Source organism: Salmo salar, chromosome ssa24, assembly GCF_905237065.1.
Source record: "Salmo salar chromosome ssa24, Ssal_v3.1, whole genome shotgun sequence".
Lineage (NCBI taxonomy): Eukaryota > Metazoa > Chordata > Actinopteri > Salmoniformes > Salmonidae > Salmo > Salmo salar.
The window spans coordinates 8550624-8570079 of NC_059465.1; the positions used below are offsets into that span (position 1 = coordinate 8550624).

General features: G+C 41.6%; 1 protein-coding gene across 3 annotated transcripts in view; it reads right to left on the reverse strand.

Annotated features, from left to right (window-relative positions):
- Nucleotides 1-19456, reverse strand: part of LOC100195200 (dual specificity testis-specific protein kinase 2) — a 30163-nt gene extending 10707 nt beyond the window's left edge. The window contains exons 1-6 of one of the 3 annotated variants that reach the window (XM_014171023.2): nt 18971-19456; nt 16001-16116; nt 6991-7196; nt 5486-5607; nt 2949-2997; nt 364-513 (exon numbers count right to left, since the gene is read on the reverse strand). In XM_014171023.2, coding sequence (XP_014026498.1) covers nt 364-513; nt 2949-2997; nt 5486-5607; nt 6991-7196; nt 16001-16031 — 558 coding nt within the window. In that variant the 5' untranslated portion in view covers nt 16032-16116; nt 18971-19456. Of the gene's footprint in view, nt 1-363; nt 514-2948; nt 2998-5485; nt 5608-6990; nt 7200-16000; nt 16117-18970 lie in introns of all 3 variants that reach the window. The other 2 variants (XM_014171022.2, XM_045707103.1) reach the window with 2 other exon arrangements.

Below are 19456 nucleotides of genomic sequence, written 5' to 3' on the forward strand. Positions count from 1 at the left end.
GTACCTTGGAGTTGAGATCCCTAATCTACTGTTCCTTGGAGTTGAGGTCCCTGGTCTACTGTACCTTGGAGTTGAGGAACCTGGTCTACTGTACCTTGGATTTGAGGTCCTTGGTCTACTGTACCTTGAAGTTGAAGACCCCGGTCTACTGTACCTTGGAGTTGAGGTCCCTGACCTGCTGTACCTTGGAGTTGAGGTCCCTGGTCGACTGTACCTTGGAGTTGAGGTCCCTGGTCTACTGTACCTTGGAATGAGGTCCCTGGTCTACTGTTCCTTGGAGTTGAGGTCCCTGGTCTACTGTACCTTGGAGTTGAGGTCCCTAGTCTACTGTACCTTGGAGTTGAGGTCCCTGGTCTACTGTACCTTGGAGTTGAGGTCCCTGTGATAGATGTTCTTGTAGTGCAGGTAGATCATTCCCCTGGTGATGTCACAGGCCAGGTCCACCTTCTCCCTCCAGCACAGAGACACATCCTTCCTGGCTAACAGCTCTTCCAGACAGCCCCCACTCACGTACTGCAACATATAAACAACCCATCAGCCCCCAATAACAAACTGAGAACAGACCAAGAGACCAATCAGCCTCACTTACTCACTTACTAGGTTTAAGTTCAAAGGAAAAGGAACACTGCCACTACTTTACTCTCCAACCAATGTGAATGAATTGAGTAGCAAACTGAAGTGAAGAGGAAATTCTTGGAAGTTGATAAAACTGCTTCTTTATTGAAAAACCAACATGTTTTGGCTGCTGCAGGCCATATTTTCCCAGATGAAGGGGCTCACTCACACAGACACACAACCCAACCTTATATACACATGACCAAAAGTATGTGGACACCTGCTCGTCGAACATCTCATTCCAAAATCATGGGCATTAGTATGGAGTTGGTCGTCCATTTGCTGCTATAAAAGCCTCCACTCTTCTTTCCACTAGATGTTGGAACATTGGTGCGGGGACTTGTTTCCATTCAGCCACAAGAGCATTAGTGAGGTCAGGCACTGATGTTTGGCGATTAGGCCTGGCTTGCAGTTGGCGTTCCAATTCATCCCAAAGGTTTTGATGGGGTTAAGGTCAGGGCTCTGTGTAGGCCAGTCAAGGTCTTCCACATCGATCTCGACAAACCATTTCTGTATGGACCTTGCCTTGTGCACAGGGGCATTGTCATGCTGAAACAAGAATGGGCCTTCCCCAAACTGTTGCCACAAAGTTGAAAGCACAGAATCATGTAGAATGTCATAGTATGCTAGCCCGAACCATTAAAAACCCCAGACCATTATTCCTCCTCCACCAAACTTTACAGTTGGCACTATGCATTCGGGCAGGTAGTGTTCTCCTGGCATCCGCCAAACCCAAATTCGTCTGTCAGACTGCCAGATGGTGAAGCGTGATTATTCACTCCAGAGAACACGTTTCCACTGCTCCAGAGTCCAATAGTGGTGAGCTTTACGCGACTCCAGCCGACGCTTGGCATTGCACATGGTGATCTTAGGCTTGTGTGCGTCTGCTCGGCCATGGAAACCCATTTCATGAAGCTCCCGACGAACAGTTCTTGTGCTGATGTTGCTTCCAGAGGCAGTTTGGAACTCGGTATTGAGTGTTGCATCCGCCAAGGACAGATGATTTTTACGCGCTATGTGCTTCAGCACTCGGCGGTCCCATTCTGTGAGCTTGTGTGGCCTACCACTTCGAGGCTGAGCCGTTGTTGTTCCTATATGTTTCCACTTCACAATAACAGCACTTATAGTTGGCTGGGGCAGCTCTAGCAGGGCAGAGATTTGACAAACTAACTTTTTCGAAAGGTGTCATCCTATGACGGTGCCACGTTGAAAGTCACTGAGCTCTTCAGTAAGTCCATTCTACTGCCAATGTTTGTCTATGGAGATTGCATGGCCGTGTGCCCATTTCAAGGGGTGTCCATGTACTTTTGCATATCAAATCAAATGCTATTTGTCACATACACATGGTTAGCAGATGTTAATGCGAGTTTAGCGAAATGCTTGTGCTTCTAGTTCCGACAGTGCAGTAATATCTAACAAGTATTCTAACAATTCCCCAACAACTACCTAATACACACAAATCTAAAGGGGTGAATGAGAATATATACATGCAAGTATATGAATGAGCGATGGCTGAGCAGCATAGGCAAGGTGAAATAGATGGTATAAAATACACTATATACATGTGATATGAGTAATGTAAGATATGTAAACATTATTAAAGTGGCATTATTTAGAGTGCATTGTATAAAGTGACTAGTGATCCATTTATTACAGTGGCCAGTGATTGGGTCTCAATGTAAGCAGCAGCCTCTCTGAGTTAGTGATTGCTGTTTAGCAGTCTGATGTCCTTGAGATAGAAGCTGTTTTTCATTCTCTCGGTCCCAGCTTTGATGCACCTGTACTGACCTCGCCTTCTGGATGGTAGAGGTATGAACAGGCAGTGGCTCGGGTGGTTGTTGTCCTTGACGATCTTTTTGGCCTTCCTGTGACATCGGGTGCTGTAGGTGTCATGGAGGGCAGGCAGTTTGCCCACGGAGAAGCATTGTGCAGACCGCACCACGCTCTGGAGAGCCTTGCAGTCGAGGGCAGTGTAGTTGCTGTACCAGGCTGTGATACAGCCCGACAGGATGCTCTCGATTGTGCATCTGTAAAAGTTTGTCAGGGTTTTGGGTGACAAGCCAAATTTCTGTTGCGCCTTCTTCACCACACTGTCTGTGTGAGTGGACCATTTCAGTTTGTTGGTGATGTGTACGCCGAGGAACTTAAAACTTTCCACCTTCCACACTGCTGTCCCTTCGATGTGGATGCCCACGATCATCTCCTTTGTTTTGTTGACGTTGAATGAGAGGTTGTTTTCCTAATTGTGTGCATATGTACAGTACATGACTCAGAAATAGACATTAGAGTGTGAACATGTCATGTGAATCCAAGGTGGAGAAAGTAACAATCACCTCTAAAATAGGGTAGAGTTTATCTTCTTTCACACAGATCCCCAGGTACCTAAAACGAATGACAACAACAGAATTATAATGGGGAAACATAATGGAATTCAGAATATACACTACCGTTCAAAAGTTTGGGGTCACTTACAAATTTCCTTGTTTTTGAAAGAAAAGCTAAATAAAATGTCCATTGAAATAACATCAAATTGATCAGAAATACAGTGTAGACATTGTTAATGTTGTAAATGACTATTGTAGCTGTAAACGGCTGATTTTTAATGGAATATCTACATAGGCGTACAGAGGCCCATTATCAGCAACCATCACTCCTGTGTTCTATTGGCACGGTGTGTTAGCTAATCCAAGTTTATCATTTCAGAAGGCTAATTGATCATTAGAATACAGCTGAAAACTGTTGTCCTGATTAAAGAAGCAATAAAACGGGCCTACTTTATACTAGTTGAGTATACGGAGCATCAGCATTTGTGGGTTCGATTACAGGCTCAAAATGTCCAGGAACAAAGAACTTTCTTCTGAAACTTGTCAGTCTATTCTAGTTCTGAGAAGTGAAGGCTATTCCATGTGAGAAATTGCCAAGAAACTGAAGATCTTGTACAATGCTGTGTACTACTCCCTTCACAGAACAGCGCAAACTGGCTCTAACCAAAATAGAAAGATGAGTTGGAGGCCCCGGTGCACAACTGAGCAAGAAGACAAGTACATTAGAGTGTCTAGTTTGAGAAACAGACGCCTCACAAGTCCTCAACTGGCAGCTTCATTAAATAGTACCAGCAAAACACCAGTCTCAACGTCAACAGTGAAGAGGCGACTCTGGGATGCTGACCTTCTAAGCAGCATCTCTTGTGGACAGACAAAATGTCGAGAAACTCGCCTGGGCTGCCGAGATTAACAACCTAAAAACACCATCCTTCACTGAAAGGTTATTACTAATTACATCAACAAGTCAGTCTCCATTTTATTATATTGCTCTGACGTCGGAGCCTGAGAACATTGCCTTCCTCAAACACAGTGAGTTTGTCCCAAATGGCACCATATGGGCCCTGGTAAAATAAAAGGGGCACTTTATGGGTAATAGGGTCCCATTTGGGATTCAACCACTGTGTCTGAGGAAGGCAATGTTTTCACATCCTTGTTTGAGTAGTGCCCACTCACAGAGGGATGGATGGCCTGTCTGTGCCAGGTACATATTGTACTGGACTCAGATTCGCTTTTATCACAGCTCTCTATGCTCTGACATCAGCAGATAAACTGTGCTGTTTGATACCCACTGATACTGTGACCTTGCAAAAAGGCTAATAAGATTGCTTGGACAAACACTATGCCTTCACACCTTATGTAATCACTTCATAGGGGTAGAACGGGTCTACGTGACTATCAAAACCCATGCCAATCATTATCATATTTCCCAGCATGCTCTATTGTAGGTTCATTTTTAGAATTGTTTGTTTCAATATGTGTTTTTGCATGCACATTGATTGACTGATTGATTGATTGATTGATTGATTGATCTTACGCTACACAAAGATAAATAACATATATTTTTCTAAACTAATCCAATCTGTTAGTAGTTGGGCCTGTTACAGAGATGGTTGTTCCCTTTTAGATGGTTTAGGTAGTCTCATTTATCAATTTGTCCTACCTTGGCAGTCATTCTAAATACATGTTGTTGGTGATTAAAACTTCACATTTTGGGATATCCTAACTCTGCCTGTATTCCAATTGGAATTACATATCACTTTACAAGACAACATAATGTGACTTGCCCAATGTGGCCTGCAAACCAAAAGTTTGAGACCACTGTTAGGGTAAACAAAAATGTTTACCTGAAAGGCACACTGGGAAAAATCCTTTACACCCTACAGTGTTAAAACAATACCCTCAAAAATGTTTTAGAGGTAAATACACCCTACAGTGTTAAAACAACACCCACTTTTTGCCATTTAAAAGGAACAAATGGCTTTGTCATTGTGGTGGTACCCTAAACAAGCAGATTTGTACTTTTCCAAAGGTACGCTTTTGTGCCTGTACTACCTTGTTCCCTAAGGTACACTATTGGCACTTTTAAGGTACGAACTACAAAGGTACAATTATGTACCTATAACTTAAGGTACTACAGTGACAAGCGTATGTGCCCCTTTAAGAACACATTTCTGAGTGTACAGCGTAATATAAATCAAATCAAATCAAATTGTATTTGTCACATACACATGTTTAGCAGATGTTATTGCGGGTGTAGCGAAACGCTTGTGTATATAAATATGTAAATACAGTATACAGATATAATACAGTATGCCATGATTCTGTGGTGCATTTAATAATATCCACCTGAAACTATGCCTTCACAGCTTATCTAACCACTTCAGGGGGGGTAATTGAACTAATTGAACTATTCAATTCCTGTGCCATTGACTGCACCACATAGTAGACAAAGCATACATTCCCTGCATTCCAATTGTTATCAATAAGGACATATACCAAAATGTATAAGTGATCATCACAAAAAGGTGTGAGTAACTGACTAATACCTGACTATGTTGGGATGGGAGAGCTTCTGCAGTAGGCTGATCTCACGCACGATGCTATCCTGGTCCACGTCATTCTTATATATCTTCACCACCATCACCTTACAGGTCGTACTGTGAATCACCTGAGAGAAACAGACAAGGGTTTACAGTTTAAAGGTCCAATGCAGCCGTTTTTATATCAATATCAAATCATTCTGGGCAACAATTAAGGACCTTACTGTGATTGTTATCAATTAAAATAAACAAAAAATGCTAATAAGATTGCTTGGACAAACACTACGCCTTCACACCTTGTGTAACCACTTCATGGGGGTAGAATGGGACTACGTGACTATCAAAAACTATGCCAGTCATTATCATATTTCCCAGCATGCTCTATTGTAGGTTGATTTTTAGAATTGTTTGTTTCAATATGTGTGTTTTTGCATGCACATTGATTTACTGATTGATCTTAAGCTACACAAAGATAAATAACATATATTTTTCAATTAACTGTGATTGTTATTAACTGTGATTGTTAATTTTCAATTAACTGTGATTGTTATCAATTAAAATAAACAAAAATAGCATCTCAGCAAAGAGCAATTTCACAAGCAAGAATTTTACCAGAACTGTCTGGGTGTGGTCTGAGTGGGGAGGGAAAACTGAACATTTGCTGTTATTGGCAGAGCGGTTTGGAACTCTTTTTCTTATTGGTCTATTATTAACTAATTTACCGCATGGTGATGTCATCATGGAAGGCCAGAACTCCAACCCACCAAAGCAGGCTGAAATTTCAGGCGATCTTTTCAAATAGCTCTTACACTGAAAGCGCATTATCCTAATTTCCACAATCTCACAGTACTATTCCAACCTTACAGTGTGGAAATATGTATAAAACACAGGAAATCCAGTTTTTGACTGCCCTGGGCCTTTAACCACTAAAAGACCTGCTCAAGACCTAGTCATGTAACGGTGTAAAAATAAAAAAATAAACAGTTAGGTGTCTGAAGAGAGCTGTTTTTGCAGGTAAATTCATTAAGACCTCCATTAATTGACACTGCCCTCATTTTAATTCTGAATAGCCCCCATGGTTTTACAGTGACCTCTGACGTTCTACCTCACCATCTCACTGGCACTGCTCAATTCTATTCATATTTCAATGTGATTAAATCATCACATAACATAAAACAGATTAATGGCCAGTATTATCTCCAGCAGTGTTCTCTCTACTCAGAACATCCAGTGTTCAAATCTAGTAGACTAATAGATTCATTCTGTAATCATCCCATCTGTCTTTCTCCCCAGGCCCATTCCGCTTCAAAATCTGAATGCATGCCATGATACTCCTCCATTGGCTCTGCTTCTGTACAGAGTGCAGATTGGGGAAGTTATGTTAGCTGAAACACAGTGGGGTACCATTGCTCATAGGGCTCTGTTCTAAAGTAGTGCACTATAAAGGTAATAGGGTGCTATTTGGGATGCATCCTACATTCAATACAGATGGCTAGGGAGGGACCAGGTACCTTGTAGACTTTGGAAAAGAAGCCGCTCCCGATGAGCTCGGCTGTGAAGTTCTCCCAGAACTCCAGCTTGCGGACGGCGGTGCGGAGCTTCTGCCAGCGGTCCACATGGTAGTATTTGTCAGAGGACTCGCCGTAGAGTGTGGGGCTGGTGGGCTCCGAGGACACGTCCACGTCACAGTCACACATCCTGGAGTGGGGAGTGATGTCTGCTATGGTACACAAACACACACGAACATGAAGATGCAAGCATGCATGCACACACACGCATGCACACACAAACAAATACACGCACGCACGCACGCGCGCGCACGCACGCACGCACGCACACACACACACACACACACACACACACACACACACACACACACACACACACACACACACACACACACACACACACACACACACACACACACACACACACCACACCCCTCTCCCCTGTGACAGATTACATTGAAAGAAGGGCTGTCCTTAAACAAAGAGTCTGCAAAACCCCCAAATAACCCCACGCAGAAATAAAGTACAGTGGATGAAAGACAGCGCAGATTAGAACACAATAATTCAATCACACACTCGTTAACTAGATGGGAGGGAAAGTGCCTACCCTTCGTGCCTCCCCTCTATGGAGTGAAACAAAGAGACACTAATGGTTCCTTAAAATAGAGAGTAGCAGGCCTGGTCAGTGCAGGTGAGAGACTGTCCAGTGTAGCCTACTCTAGTCAAGTGACTTGTTTTGCATCCTGGTTTATCATATCAACAAAGATGGAGAGGGGTTGTATTTATTTTTAATGAGATGATATGAGTGGCACATGAAGCCCACACACAGGATGAGAGGGAGACATTCGAAAATAAAATGTGTTCTTTTTTTTTCTTTTATCTGGAGATGTATCTTTCATTCATTTGTAACCAGTTTTTTCCCTCATAAGATTATGTTCCTCGATTGCATTATTTATACATGTCAGTGTGTGATTCTATCTTTAAGGTTTTGAGGCCTTCTTTCACCAAGCCCTTATCAAACACAAATTATTGGAATCGCCTGTCACAGGAAACTGTCGCTGAGAAGAGAACCTCTAACAGGAAGCTTGTGCAGCAAACCAAACCACACTGTCATTGTTTTTATAGCAGTAGGATAGACACATATGCTGTGTTGCACAGACATGTGGTTTACAACATACATAACTGTCCACCCCTTACAATTGTAATGAATACGATGGGAGACAGAGAGCTGGTTTCAAGCGCAGGGCGCAGCAGGTGTTTACTGCTAAGGACCACAGGAGGAGGCAGGTAGCTGGGTCCAGGGGCAGGCAGAAGGTCATACACAGGGACGCCAAAAAGGTAACAGTACAGGCAGGGAAAAGGCTAATAACGTAGTCCGGGAGATCAGGCAAGGGGTTGACGACAGGAAATCTGACACGCAGAAGTACAGGCAGGGAATAGGCAAGGTGTCGTTAGTGAGGATGGCCAAAAACTACGATACACGGGAGGACTAACGCGGAAATAAAACAGAGCTCCGAATAGAACATGTAACAAAACATCACAACGATGGGGTGCAAAGAACTGAACTAAATAGTGTGTGTAAACGACATACAGGTGTGTGAACAGGTGATTGGGATCTGGAGAGTGAGCTGCATTCAGGGGATCTGTGTGTCTGAGAGTGTGAGTTGGAAGCAGACAGTATTTTCTCTATTGAATCAAACCAAGTTTATTTTACAAGTACAATGTTCACCCACTGGACAATCACAAGCCTCTAAGCACGTCACTACATCTTACTTAAAAGGTTCTTAACTTTCGGTGTTGGGGGAACATAATTAAGGGCAGTGGGAGTTTGTTTTCCAGAAAAACAAACCCAGTCCTGACAATGACACCAGTGAACAGCACAGACTGACATGCTGACACAAGTGGGAATCAAAGCTAGCCCACACCCACTTTTCAGCTCAACTGCACCACCCTAACCCAACTGGCTGTCAGAGAAAACGCTTACAGTGCAGCCTTATGTCTCTCGCTGACAAGCCATGGTATATCATAAAGACACCCTCCTCAATCGCAGTTACTTTCACAGACACAGATGGATGCATCCAGACTCTCATCCACATCCCGTATGGCACCCTAGTCCCCATATCGCGCGTTACTTTTGACCAGAGCCCTAATGTAGTGCACTATGTAGGGGATAGGATGCCATTTAGAACACTGTTTTGCATGAATACATGTTGGTAGATTGATCAGGTCATTGTGACAGACCTCCTTAGTGTCACGTCGGTCTAAAAGGGTCGGGAGACAGGCGCAGGAATGTGTAATTTGGGTTTCTACTGACCCAAATTACAGCGTGCCGTGTAAAGGCACGGGGACGAAGACCAAACAAACACGTACACAAAACACAGGGTTGAAACCCAAACAACGAAAAAAGGAGTACCTCGAATAAATACACAAGTGCACAATGATACCACACGGGACGAGACCCGTAATCATCTGCGTGATACAAGTGGCACGAAAGCCAAAACAACAGCGCACAGGTACTCACACGACCAACGGACATTAGAACAAAAATCGACAGCCTAATGGTAAACCAAAGGGCACATTTATACAATTACAATCAGTGGGAATGGGGACCAGCTGTGCGTAATGACACAGTTCCGGAGGGATCCGTGACACTTAGCATCAGTTTGCTTGCACTTCATGTTAATTGAGAGTGAATCTCGGTGTGCAAACAACAAATCTCTGTCTCTAAATAGAATTTCATAATGTTTGGTTTCAATTTGTGTTTACAAATCAGATTTTTTTGGTTGGTCTATTTTAGCTTTATCTTACAAAGTGTTTTGTTACTGAGCCAAGAGTTGCAAAAAAGGAAGACACTTGTTCGTGGGTGTCCTAAATAGCTCCCTATTCGCTATATACTACTTTAGATCAGGGCCTTGGTAAAGTGATCTCCCGTGGAAAGGCCTGTTATCACACGAAACGAGTTTGACCTTTGACTAAGTGTCCGACCACAGAGACCTTTACGAGAAACACCACCAGTGGGGCCGCCCTACTGACGTCCCACCTACAGATAAGGAATGTGAGTTATGAGACTTTAACAGTGAGATCGGTCCACACCAGGGTGAGGCTGTTCCTCAGGGGAATAACTCTCTTTCTGAGGAAGTTCCACAGATCTGACTGCTTTCTCAGTTCAGGGCAGAGAGAGAGAGAGAGAGAGAGAGAGAGAGAGAGAGAGAGAGTCAGAGGCATCTGAACGAAATACTTCAGCAAAGCCATTTCCGGACTGAGATTAAATCACGTCAACAGGTGATGTCTGAAGGGATTACACAGCCTTCACACAGACCTGCAACCGACATAAATTTGACTACAGAAATTCTGATACGATCCCTGACACTCTCGAGCTGCAACCTTTCACACACAAAGAAAGTGACTCTGCCACAGGAGCCCTGATGCTTCCTGTATACATCTGCAGTTCTGTGATCAACACAGGAACAGCATGGAAGGATCGTGTTGTGTGGCTCTACAGCTGATCAATAGGTCTGAAACATACAGCCCCCAGCCAGACCACACATATCTGTGGTGCTGACTGTGTTCAGTATCAACTATAAGTCACCGCACATAGGTGGAATATGCCAAAGCCACTGTCATTTTACATTTAAAATGTATGTATGTATGTGCCATGTCTGAGATTGTCTATACGTTTGGGTTCCTGTTGAACCTGTAGCTAATGGCCTGAGAGTCCAAATCAAGGCATAACTCAATATGAATGAACATCTGAAATGCTTTCTAGAGAAACATTGAAAAATAGAGCGAGAGAGAAAGAAAGAAAGAAAAGAAAAGAAGAAAGAAAGAAGAGAAGCGAGAAAGAAAGAAAGAAAGAAAGAAAGAAAGAAAGAAAGAAAGAAAGAAAGAAAGAAAGAAAGAAAGAAAGAAAGAAAGAAAGAAAGAAAGAAGAGAACTGAGAAATGCACACTTTCATTGAGAATATTTCTGCCAGGAATAAGGTAGGTAATTGCATCAGTGTTGCAGCTCCTCTGTCTCTTACGCAATGTATTTCCTCAGAAAAATGCCATCATATTTTCTTGTTATATCCTTGTGTGGTCATGTGGGTGGGACCTCTAGTATCTCACATTAACCCACTACTGGACTAGATCTCAGTACCAGCAGCCTAAAGCAAAGACCAGAGATTTGCCTGGAAATCTTTACTACCAGTCAATCACATTTATTTTAGAAAGCCCATTTTACATCAGCAGTTTTCACAAACTGCCGTAGGCCCATTGACCATCCATTGACATCCATTTCCTCTGTAAACAAAAAAATACAATTTGAATTAAGTGTGGAACAATGTATGTACACTGTACACGGTGCTTACTTAGCTATAATCCCCTGAAACTCAAACTAATTCCCAGTGCCTAATCAAATGTACTAGGATTATGAAAAGAAATGATCAAATAAAAAGTTGTGATGCAGAACTGGCTTCCGTTTCCATGGGTTCCGTCTTAAATGGCATCCTATTCACTATGGAGTGCACTACTTTTTGACTAGGGTCCATAGGGGTCTGGTCAAAAGTAGTGCACTTTATAGGGAAAAGGGTGTCATTTGGGACGCAAACAAGGTGCAAGTGGCTGACTGAATCCGACAGGCTGCCCTATAGTGCACCCAAGTCATCAAATGAGTCCATAAGTATTCAATAATGTACTGGGATGAGGTGTTTCATTTAACCAATCAAACCACATCCAGACAGGTCAAAAAGATGGAGGCGTTGCTTTCTTGAATCAAAGCATGGGACCAATCATTTCTGGATCGATTGCTTACTGTACGTGTTTTGCTCACGAATTGGGAGCTCCTAATCAATAAACGCAGAGTTTCATAACACTAAGACAAAGATAGTCTGTCTTCTACCATCGTTCCATGGGGCAAGAACTTGTTCAATTCAACAAATGATGGTCACATGAAAGCAAAGTTGTGAATTTAGCACAGTATCTGTTGCAAGAATAGAGCATATCAATAATGTCGGACAGTGTCCATAAATATGTGAAGATACAGTACCCCTGGAAGATACAGTAAAACAGGGTTTTATATAAAGAAGTAGCTAGACTGTAATGCTGTGCAGTACAAGCACTTGCCATTAATGGCCATGCAGCGAGAGCATCAGAAAAGGGCCATGCTTCCCTTTGAATCCATTGAATTATTTGGAGGGCATTCTCAGCTCTGCCTCAAGCGTCTCTTCACCTCCATTGTTAGTCTGTAACTCTATCCATTTAGGCCTTTCTCAGGCTGTTACAGACTCTGCACTGGTTCCTCTATGGGAGGCATGGTAGCAGGTACCCAGAGTTTAATTATTAAGATGCTGCAGTAGAATACCTACCTGGCACAAACAGCCTAACTCCAACCTATATATTCCATGTATTAGGCTACTCCCAATGAACACTATCCAGTCCAGTCAAAACTATATAAGCGCATATACACTGAGTGTACAAAACATTAAGAACACCTTCCTAATATTGAGTTGCATCCCCCTTTTTTCCCCAGAACAGCTTAAATTTTTCGGGCATGGACTCTACAAGGTGTCGAAAGTGTTCCACATGGATACTGGCCCATGTTGACTCCAGTGCTTGATGTCCTTTGGGTGGTAGAACATTCTTGATACAGATGGGAAACTGTTGAGCGTGAAAAACCCAGCAGCATTGCAGTTCTTGACACAAACCAGTGTGCCTGGCACCTACTACCATAACCCGTTCAAAGGCACTTACATATTTTGTCTTGCCCATTCACCCTATGAAGGGCACACATACACAATCCATATCTCAAGTGTCCCAAGGCTTAAAAATCCTTCTTTAACCTGTCTCCCCCCTTCATCTACACTGATTGAAGTGGATTTAACATCAATAAGGGATCAAAGCTTTCACCTGGATTCACCTGGTCAGTCTATGTCATGGAAAGAGCAGGTGTTCTTAATGTTTTGTACTCTCAGTGCAACTTTTGCTTAGATGCTATAGGATAAAAAATATATATTACAATTGAATTAAATATACAGTATAGGCAGAGAAGAAACCGTATAAAAGGCACCCTTACTTTGATAATGAAGCCTTGTTTACAAATGATACTGATGCAGACTGTGAAGGCCCACAACACACTGTAGTTGTTAACAGTTGTGGAAACGCTGGCATTGCTCATCATGGATCAATTGTTCACTAAATGCTTTTCGTTAGCATAATGACTTTTGAGAACAACACAGCATTGTGGGACGGGATGGAGTAGGATGATGTACAGTATGGGAGGTCACACAAAATGTCAGCAGGACACAATGTAGCTCTGTCCCTCTCCAACGTGGGTGTGTCCTAAACGGCACTCTATTCCCTATATAGTGCACTACTTTTGACCAGGTCACTCACAGGGCTCTGGTCAAAAGTAGTGCACTATATAGGGAATAGAGTGCCATTTCAGACGTAGCTTTGTCCTGTCTCCTACCGTGCAGTGGTCAAACAACCAACTGGATCTAGGGTTTGTTTAGGAATTGACATTTAGTGAGGAAGGAAGTATTAGGAACGTTGGGAGGGTAAAGAACACCCTGTTTCTTGGACAGTCTTGGACGGGAGACGCTTATAGGAAGGAACAACATCATTTGCAAGTCATCTCTCAGGTGAGGGAAGAGTGGCATGTCAATGGGAATAAATTTAAAAAACTCATAGAAATAGTTTTGGGTGTTTAAATACACCACCTGATACATAATTAAACATTCGCCATACATAAGTTAAAAACATATTGTGAGTCCCAAATGGCCCCCCGATTCCCAATATAGTGCACAAGTAGTGTTGCCATTTGGGATGACAACAGACGCACAGAAACCTGAGGTTATCCCCATGCACCCTTTACTATGTAACATACACTGTGACATCTGTGTGTGAGCTTAAGGCTAAGAAGTTAAAAGGGCAGAACATACACGTTGTAAGTCAGTCTGCCTAGTTGCCCAGTAATATGGGAATCCTGGTTCAGAGGAGGACAGACTAAAAATCCTCAAATCCTCTGATTACATCATCATAAACAACAACAAACCCAGAGAGAGGAGAGGGATTTATGCCAGCCCCTCCCTCCTCTGAGTCCCCTCTCCTGACTCCCCCGCCTCTCCATTTCTCTCTCCCTCCCCTCCCCTTGCCATCCCCTCCCCTCTGCTCCAAAGTACTGACCCCCACCACAGACAGGCTTCACGTGAACCAGACCATTTGTTTCTATGCTGGTCAGATGGCCTAGTGGTTAGAGCGTTGGGCTAGTAACCAAAAGGTTGCACGTTCAAATCCCCGAGCTGTCGTTCTGCCCCTGAACAAGGCAGTTAACACACTATGCTGTCATTGAAAATAAGAATTTGTTCTTAACTGACTTGCCTAGTTAAATAAAGGTAAAATAAAAGATGGCAAACAGAAACATAAAAAGGCCCTGCACATTCTCCATGGCTTCTGTGAAAAAGTATGAAAAATGTATGCAATTACTACTGTAAGTCACTCTGGATAAGAGCGTCTGCTAGATTACTAAAATGCCAAATGTTCTGTAAGCAACCACTTTAACAGAAAACGACAATTTCCAGCAAGTCTTCACGGCATGTATTCATAAAGTGTCTCAGGGTAAGAGTGATCTGATCAAGGATCAAGTTAGCATTTTTAATTACCGGTATAATGACTGGACAAGGGGACCTGATCCTAAATCAGCACTCCTACTCTGGTATGGCCCCAAAGGCTATTTTAGATGCTCGAGTCTCTAACATACCAGTACATCACTCTCGTCACATTTATTCACCTGAGGCCTCATTTATACAAATGTTCTTAGATTTATACTTGAACTTAGTCGTAAGATCATTTCCAGGTCAAAGTAATGTTTTATAAATAACTACTTATACGTGGTTTTCTGCGTAAGTCCGCAGAAAGATCAAAATTGATCGTAAGTCAGTTTTATAAATGAGGCCCCCGGAGTCTGTTTAGAGAATGAGTCTCTGATCTCCAGGAGGATAGATGTATACAAGTAACAGGGTAACAGGACACTTTCCTGACTCAACACCTCTGAAAAAGGTTAGGATATGCTGAGGAAAGGAGTTTCTAAATTAGGACAATGCACCCTACTCCTTATGGGCTCTGGTTAAAAGTAGTGCACTAGGGAATAGGGTTCCATTTGAGACACACATTAGTCACACCATATGAGAGACTCAATGTCTAAACAAGGATACAGGGTGAGAAACTGAAGCTCCATGCACATACGCTATAATCCTAAACGCTGGGAAGCAGGCAGAATATTTGATTTAACTGATCATTTAGGATATAAAACAATTATGTCTAAAGCTTTGTTTACACCCTGTGCTAACATGTGAGTTCCGTGATCTGAGCAATATGATCCAGTCACTATTTGATCAAGGTTTGTCGAGTCTACACATTGCATTAAGATGTGTCTCATCTGTCCACTGTGTCCACATTGTGACCAGATCAACTGCAAATTATTTCAAAGATATTATTTTGAAATAATATGAATGTATTCATTTTGAGACAATTACTGATGCATGAGTGAATGGTGCTACCTGTCAATGATTTTAGAGGCAGTCATAATGGTGATTTAAATAGTCTGACCCTCTAGATCTGTTTACACTTGGTTGATATCCAGGCACAATGCATGCTGATTACCTCTGGAGCTGGTGAGGAAGATCTGATCACAATCAGATCACAATGTGTCTTTTAATCGTCTACACCTGTCTAAAAATGTGGTTTCAATCAGAATGTGGACAAGATCAGGACAAATGGTACATGTTAGCACCAGGTATAAACAGGGCTTAAAGGGTATTATGTTTAAGGAAGTATCAATCAGACTCATAGGCATATGATTAGGAGTAAAAATAGGCCTCAGGATACAAATTCAAATACTACTTCTGTAAAGCTGTGAAACATTCCTATATTATACAGTTGTCATGGGAGAATCATAGGATATGACTGCAGTGGATTTCCATTGCAAGAGAAATTAGAAGGGCTAAGAAAATAATGGTAGTTTTTACAGTACTTACTCCATTGATTTAATAAGCTATTCATATGCATCTTGAGGATGGATGAAAATGCACTGGCCGTCAGTCAGTACAATACCCAAGCCAGCTGGGCAGTAGCTATAGTCCTTATCCAGAAGCTGGGGGAAAACCACATACATGCAACAATGAGCACACACACAGACCCAGGACTGTTACTGTGCAGTGACAAACATTAGGCTTTTCTTTCAAGCAGGCAACATTTAGAGGCAGACATAAACATGAGTTAAATAGGCAACCTGATTCATTCACTTATTTTGACATTTTTAAGTCATTAACTCTTTAAAGCTAAAGTCTAGGTATCTTATTTTTATTAAATACATCAAATATTGAAACACAATGGCATTGCACATCTCACTATTAATATCCTCCCTATGATGAGGTTGTAATGTAAGGTTCCTATTTTCATTTTCATGTCCAAATCATCCTAAAGTATCAAAACATGACTGTGTAACTCAATGAATTTACGTATAGATGATTTAGACATGATTTGGAAAATTCTAATTTAGGTACCATTGATTGCATTAATATCTTTCTAAACAAGTGGATCATTTATCTTTAGGCTCCCTAATGGTATGTAAACGGTGCTTTCAGTATTCACTCCCTTTAACTTTTCCCACATGTTGTTATGTTACAAGGTGGGATTAAAATAGATTTCTTTGCTCTATTCCATTTATTTTTATCCTTAAAAACTCCCTAGTCCTTGCCGATGACAAGCATGCCCATAACATGATGCAGCCACCACCATGCTTGAAAATGTGAAGATTGGTACTCAGTGATGTGTTGTGTTGGATTTGCCGCAAATACAACACTTTGTATTCAGGAAAAAAATACATTCTTTCCACATTTTTTGCCTTATTGCAAACAGGATGTTTTGGAATATTTTTATTCTGTACAGGTTTCCTTCTTTTCAGTCTGTCTTTTATGTTAGTATTGTTTAGTAACTACAATATTGTTGATCAATCCTCAGTTATCACCGATCACAGCCATTAAACTCTGTAACTGTTTTAAATCGCCATTGGGCTCATGGTGAAATCTCTGAGCAGTTTCCTTCCTCTCTGGCAACTGAGTTAGGAAGGGTGCCTGTATCTTTGTAGTGACTGGGTGTATTGATACACAGTCCAAAGTTTCATTAATAACTGCACCATTTTAAAAATGTATTTAACAAGGCAAGTCAGTTAAGAACAAATTCTTATTTACAATGACGGCCTAGGAACAGTGGGTAACTGCCTTGTTCAGGGGGAGAATGACAGATGTTTACCTTGTCAGCTCGGGGATTCAATCTAGCAACCTTTTGGTTAATGGCCCAACGCTCTAACCATTCGGCTACCTGCCGCCCCCCACCATGCTCAAAGGGATATTCAATGTATGCTTTTTATTTTTAACCATCTACCAATACGTGCCCTTCTTTGCGAACTATTGCAAAATCTCCCTGGTCTTTGTGGTTGAATATGTGCTTGAATTTACTGCTCGACAGAGCAGATACTTGTATGTGTAGGGTACAGAGATGGGGTAGTCATCTAAAAATCATGTTCTACTAAGCTAACATATGGAATTGTTTTAAAATGGTCATACCATGGATCATTTAACTATTTGATTTTGAATATTAGGACCCCTTTAGATCTAAAAAAAAATATTCACTAATTATTTGATAAAATATTGAATTTGGCCTTTACTACCGTAGCCCATAAAATCAGATTGAATAACACATTCATAAACGGCAAAAAAATACAGTCCAAAAAAAAGAAATCATGAGGAATAAGGTTTTGCAGTGTCTGTCCTACACCTATGAGATATATGAAAGCTCAGGACAATATTTTTTGGGGGACACATTAACCCCTTATTTTGTTGGCACAAAACTACCTCCATATTTCCCGTGACATTTGTAAAGGTCATAAAGCAAAACGGAGTGCACCATCATGTTCGCGAGAGTCTGATCTTTCCAAAGAGTGGCCAAACTGTTCGGATGCTACAGACGTTTTCATGAGAAGACCCATTTTCAAGATGTCTCCTGGTCTGACAAACAGTTCTGTAGCTCTGCCACTTTCATCCGCAGATGTGGAAGGGTGACATAGGCAGATGCGGTCGATTGAGGCGCAGTCCATGCAAATGTATAGATTCTGATGGGGATTTTTTATATGATGTTCATTATATTGACGCACAGGTCCGTCTATAGACTCTTAATTAACCACTATTATTGTATACCGAGTGAGTGCATGCAACTTATTATGTGACTTGTTAAGCACCCTCCTGAACTTATTTAGGCTTGCCATAACAAAAGGGTTGAATAGTTATTGACTGAATACATTTCAGCTTTTCTACAAACATAATTCCACTTTCACATTATGGGGTATTGTGTGTAGCTCAGTGACACAAAATCTCAATTGAATCCATTTTAAATTCAGGCTTTATAGATCTAACTTCATTAGCTTATATACTGAATATATATATAACCTTTTCTAAATGACAAAATATTAGATACATTTACCTTAAAATCGTTTTGTTGCAGTGACTTAAAAAATGTAGATGAGAACGATTACATTTTTAGTTGAGAAAGAGTTGTGGCAGTCAGGGGAAAGTTTTAGGAAAGACAGGTGACATAAACTGGGTTTCTGTGAGAATCTGGGGGTTACCCAGAGGCCTAGTTGCCCCAAACTACCCTATCTAATAAAATATTAAAATGAAAAGCAGGATTACAAAAGCAAAGTACAGTAGGCGATATGACAACTCTTAAAAAATGAGATTAGATTTTTGAATAGGAGCCAGCCATGTGCCCAGTCATCATCGAGGTTATTTTCTATGCCTTAGCGGTATGCAGCCTAATCTTCAAGTATTCAATCAATGATATGTTGTTTTTAGAAAAAGAAGGGCAACTTTAGGCTACAACTCCAACCTTTGATACATCTTATTTACGACATACACATACTTGATCGGTATAAATTCTAGCCTACTTACATGGTTATAACAGTCCACTTCGTTTATAAAGGCAAGTAATGTGCTCTCCCAGAATTGTCTTGATTCTATTCTACACAGGATAAAATATATTGGGCACCGAATTCTGGGCGCGCTTCACCGTTTCCGTGTAGGGTGTGCGGCTCTTCAGTCTCCAACCAACGCACTCGCGTCACGCAAGGTTCACAGTCTGAAAGCGGTATGGCGACGGGGGGTGAAACAAACTCGATGAAATACATGTTTGATGGTTTGTCTTAGGAACCAACTTCCATTACGTCGGTTGATTTGGCTCAACTCAGTCTCCACCCACTCTGCAATAAGAAGCGTGAAACTACATTATGAAGTCAGTTACAATAGAAGATAATGGTTTTTTTTTACTTCTGTGTCCAATTCAGATTTAGGAAATGTATGCCTTTCCTGTGCAGCCTTTCCTATGCACTTCTCAGTAGTTGGTATTCAGACGTATAGTAGGCTACCTAATGCAGCTAC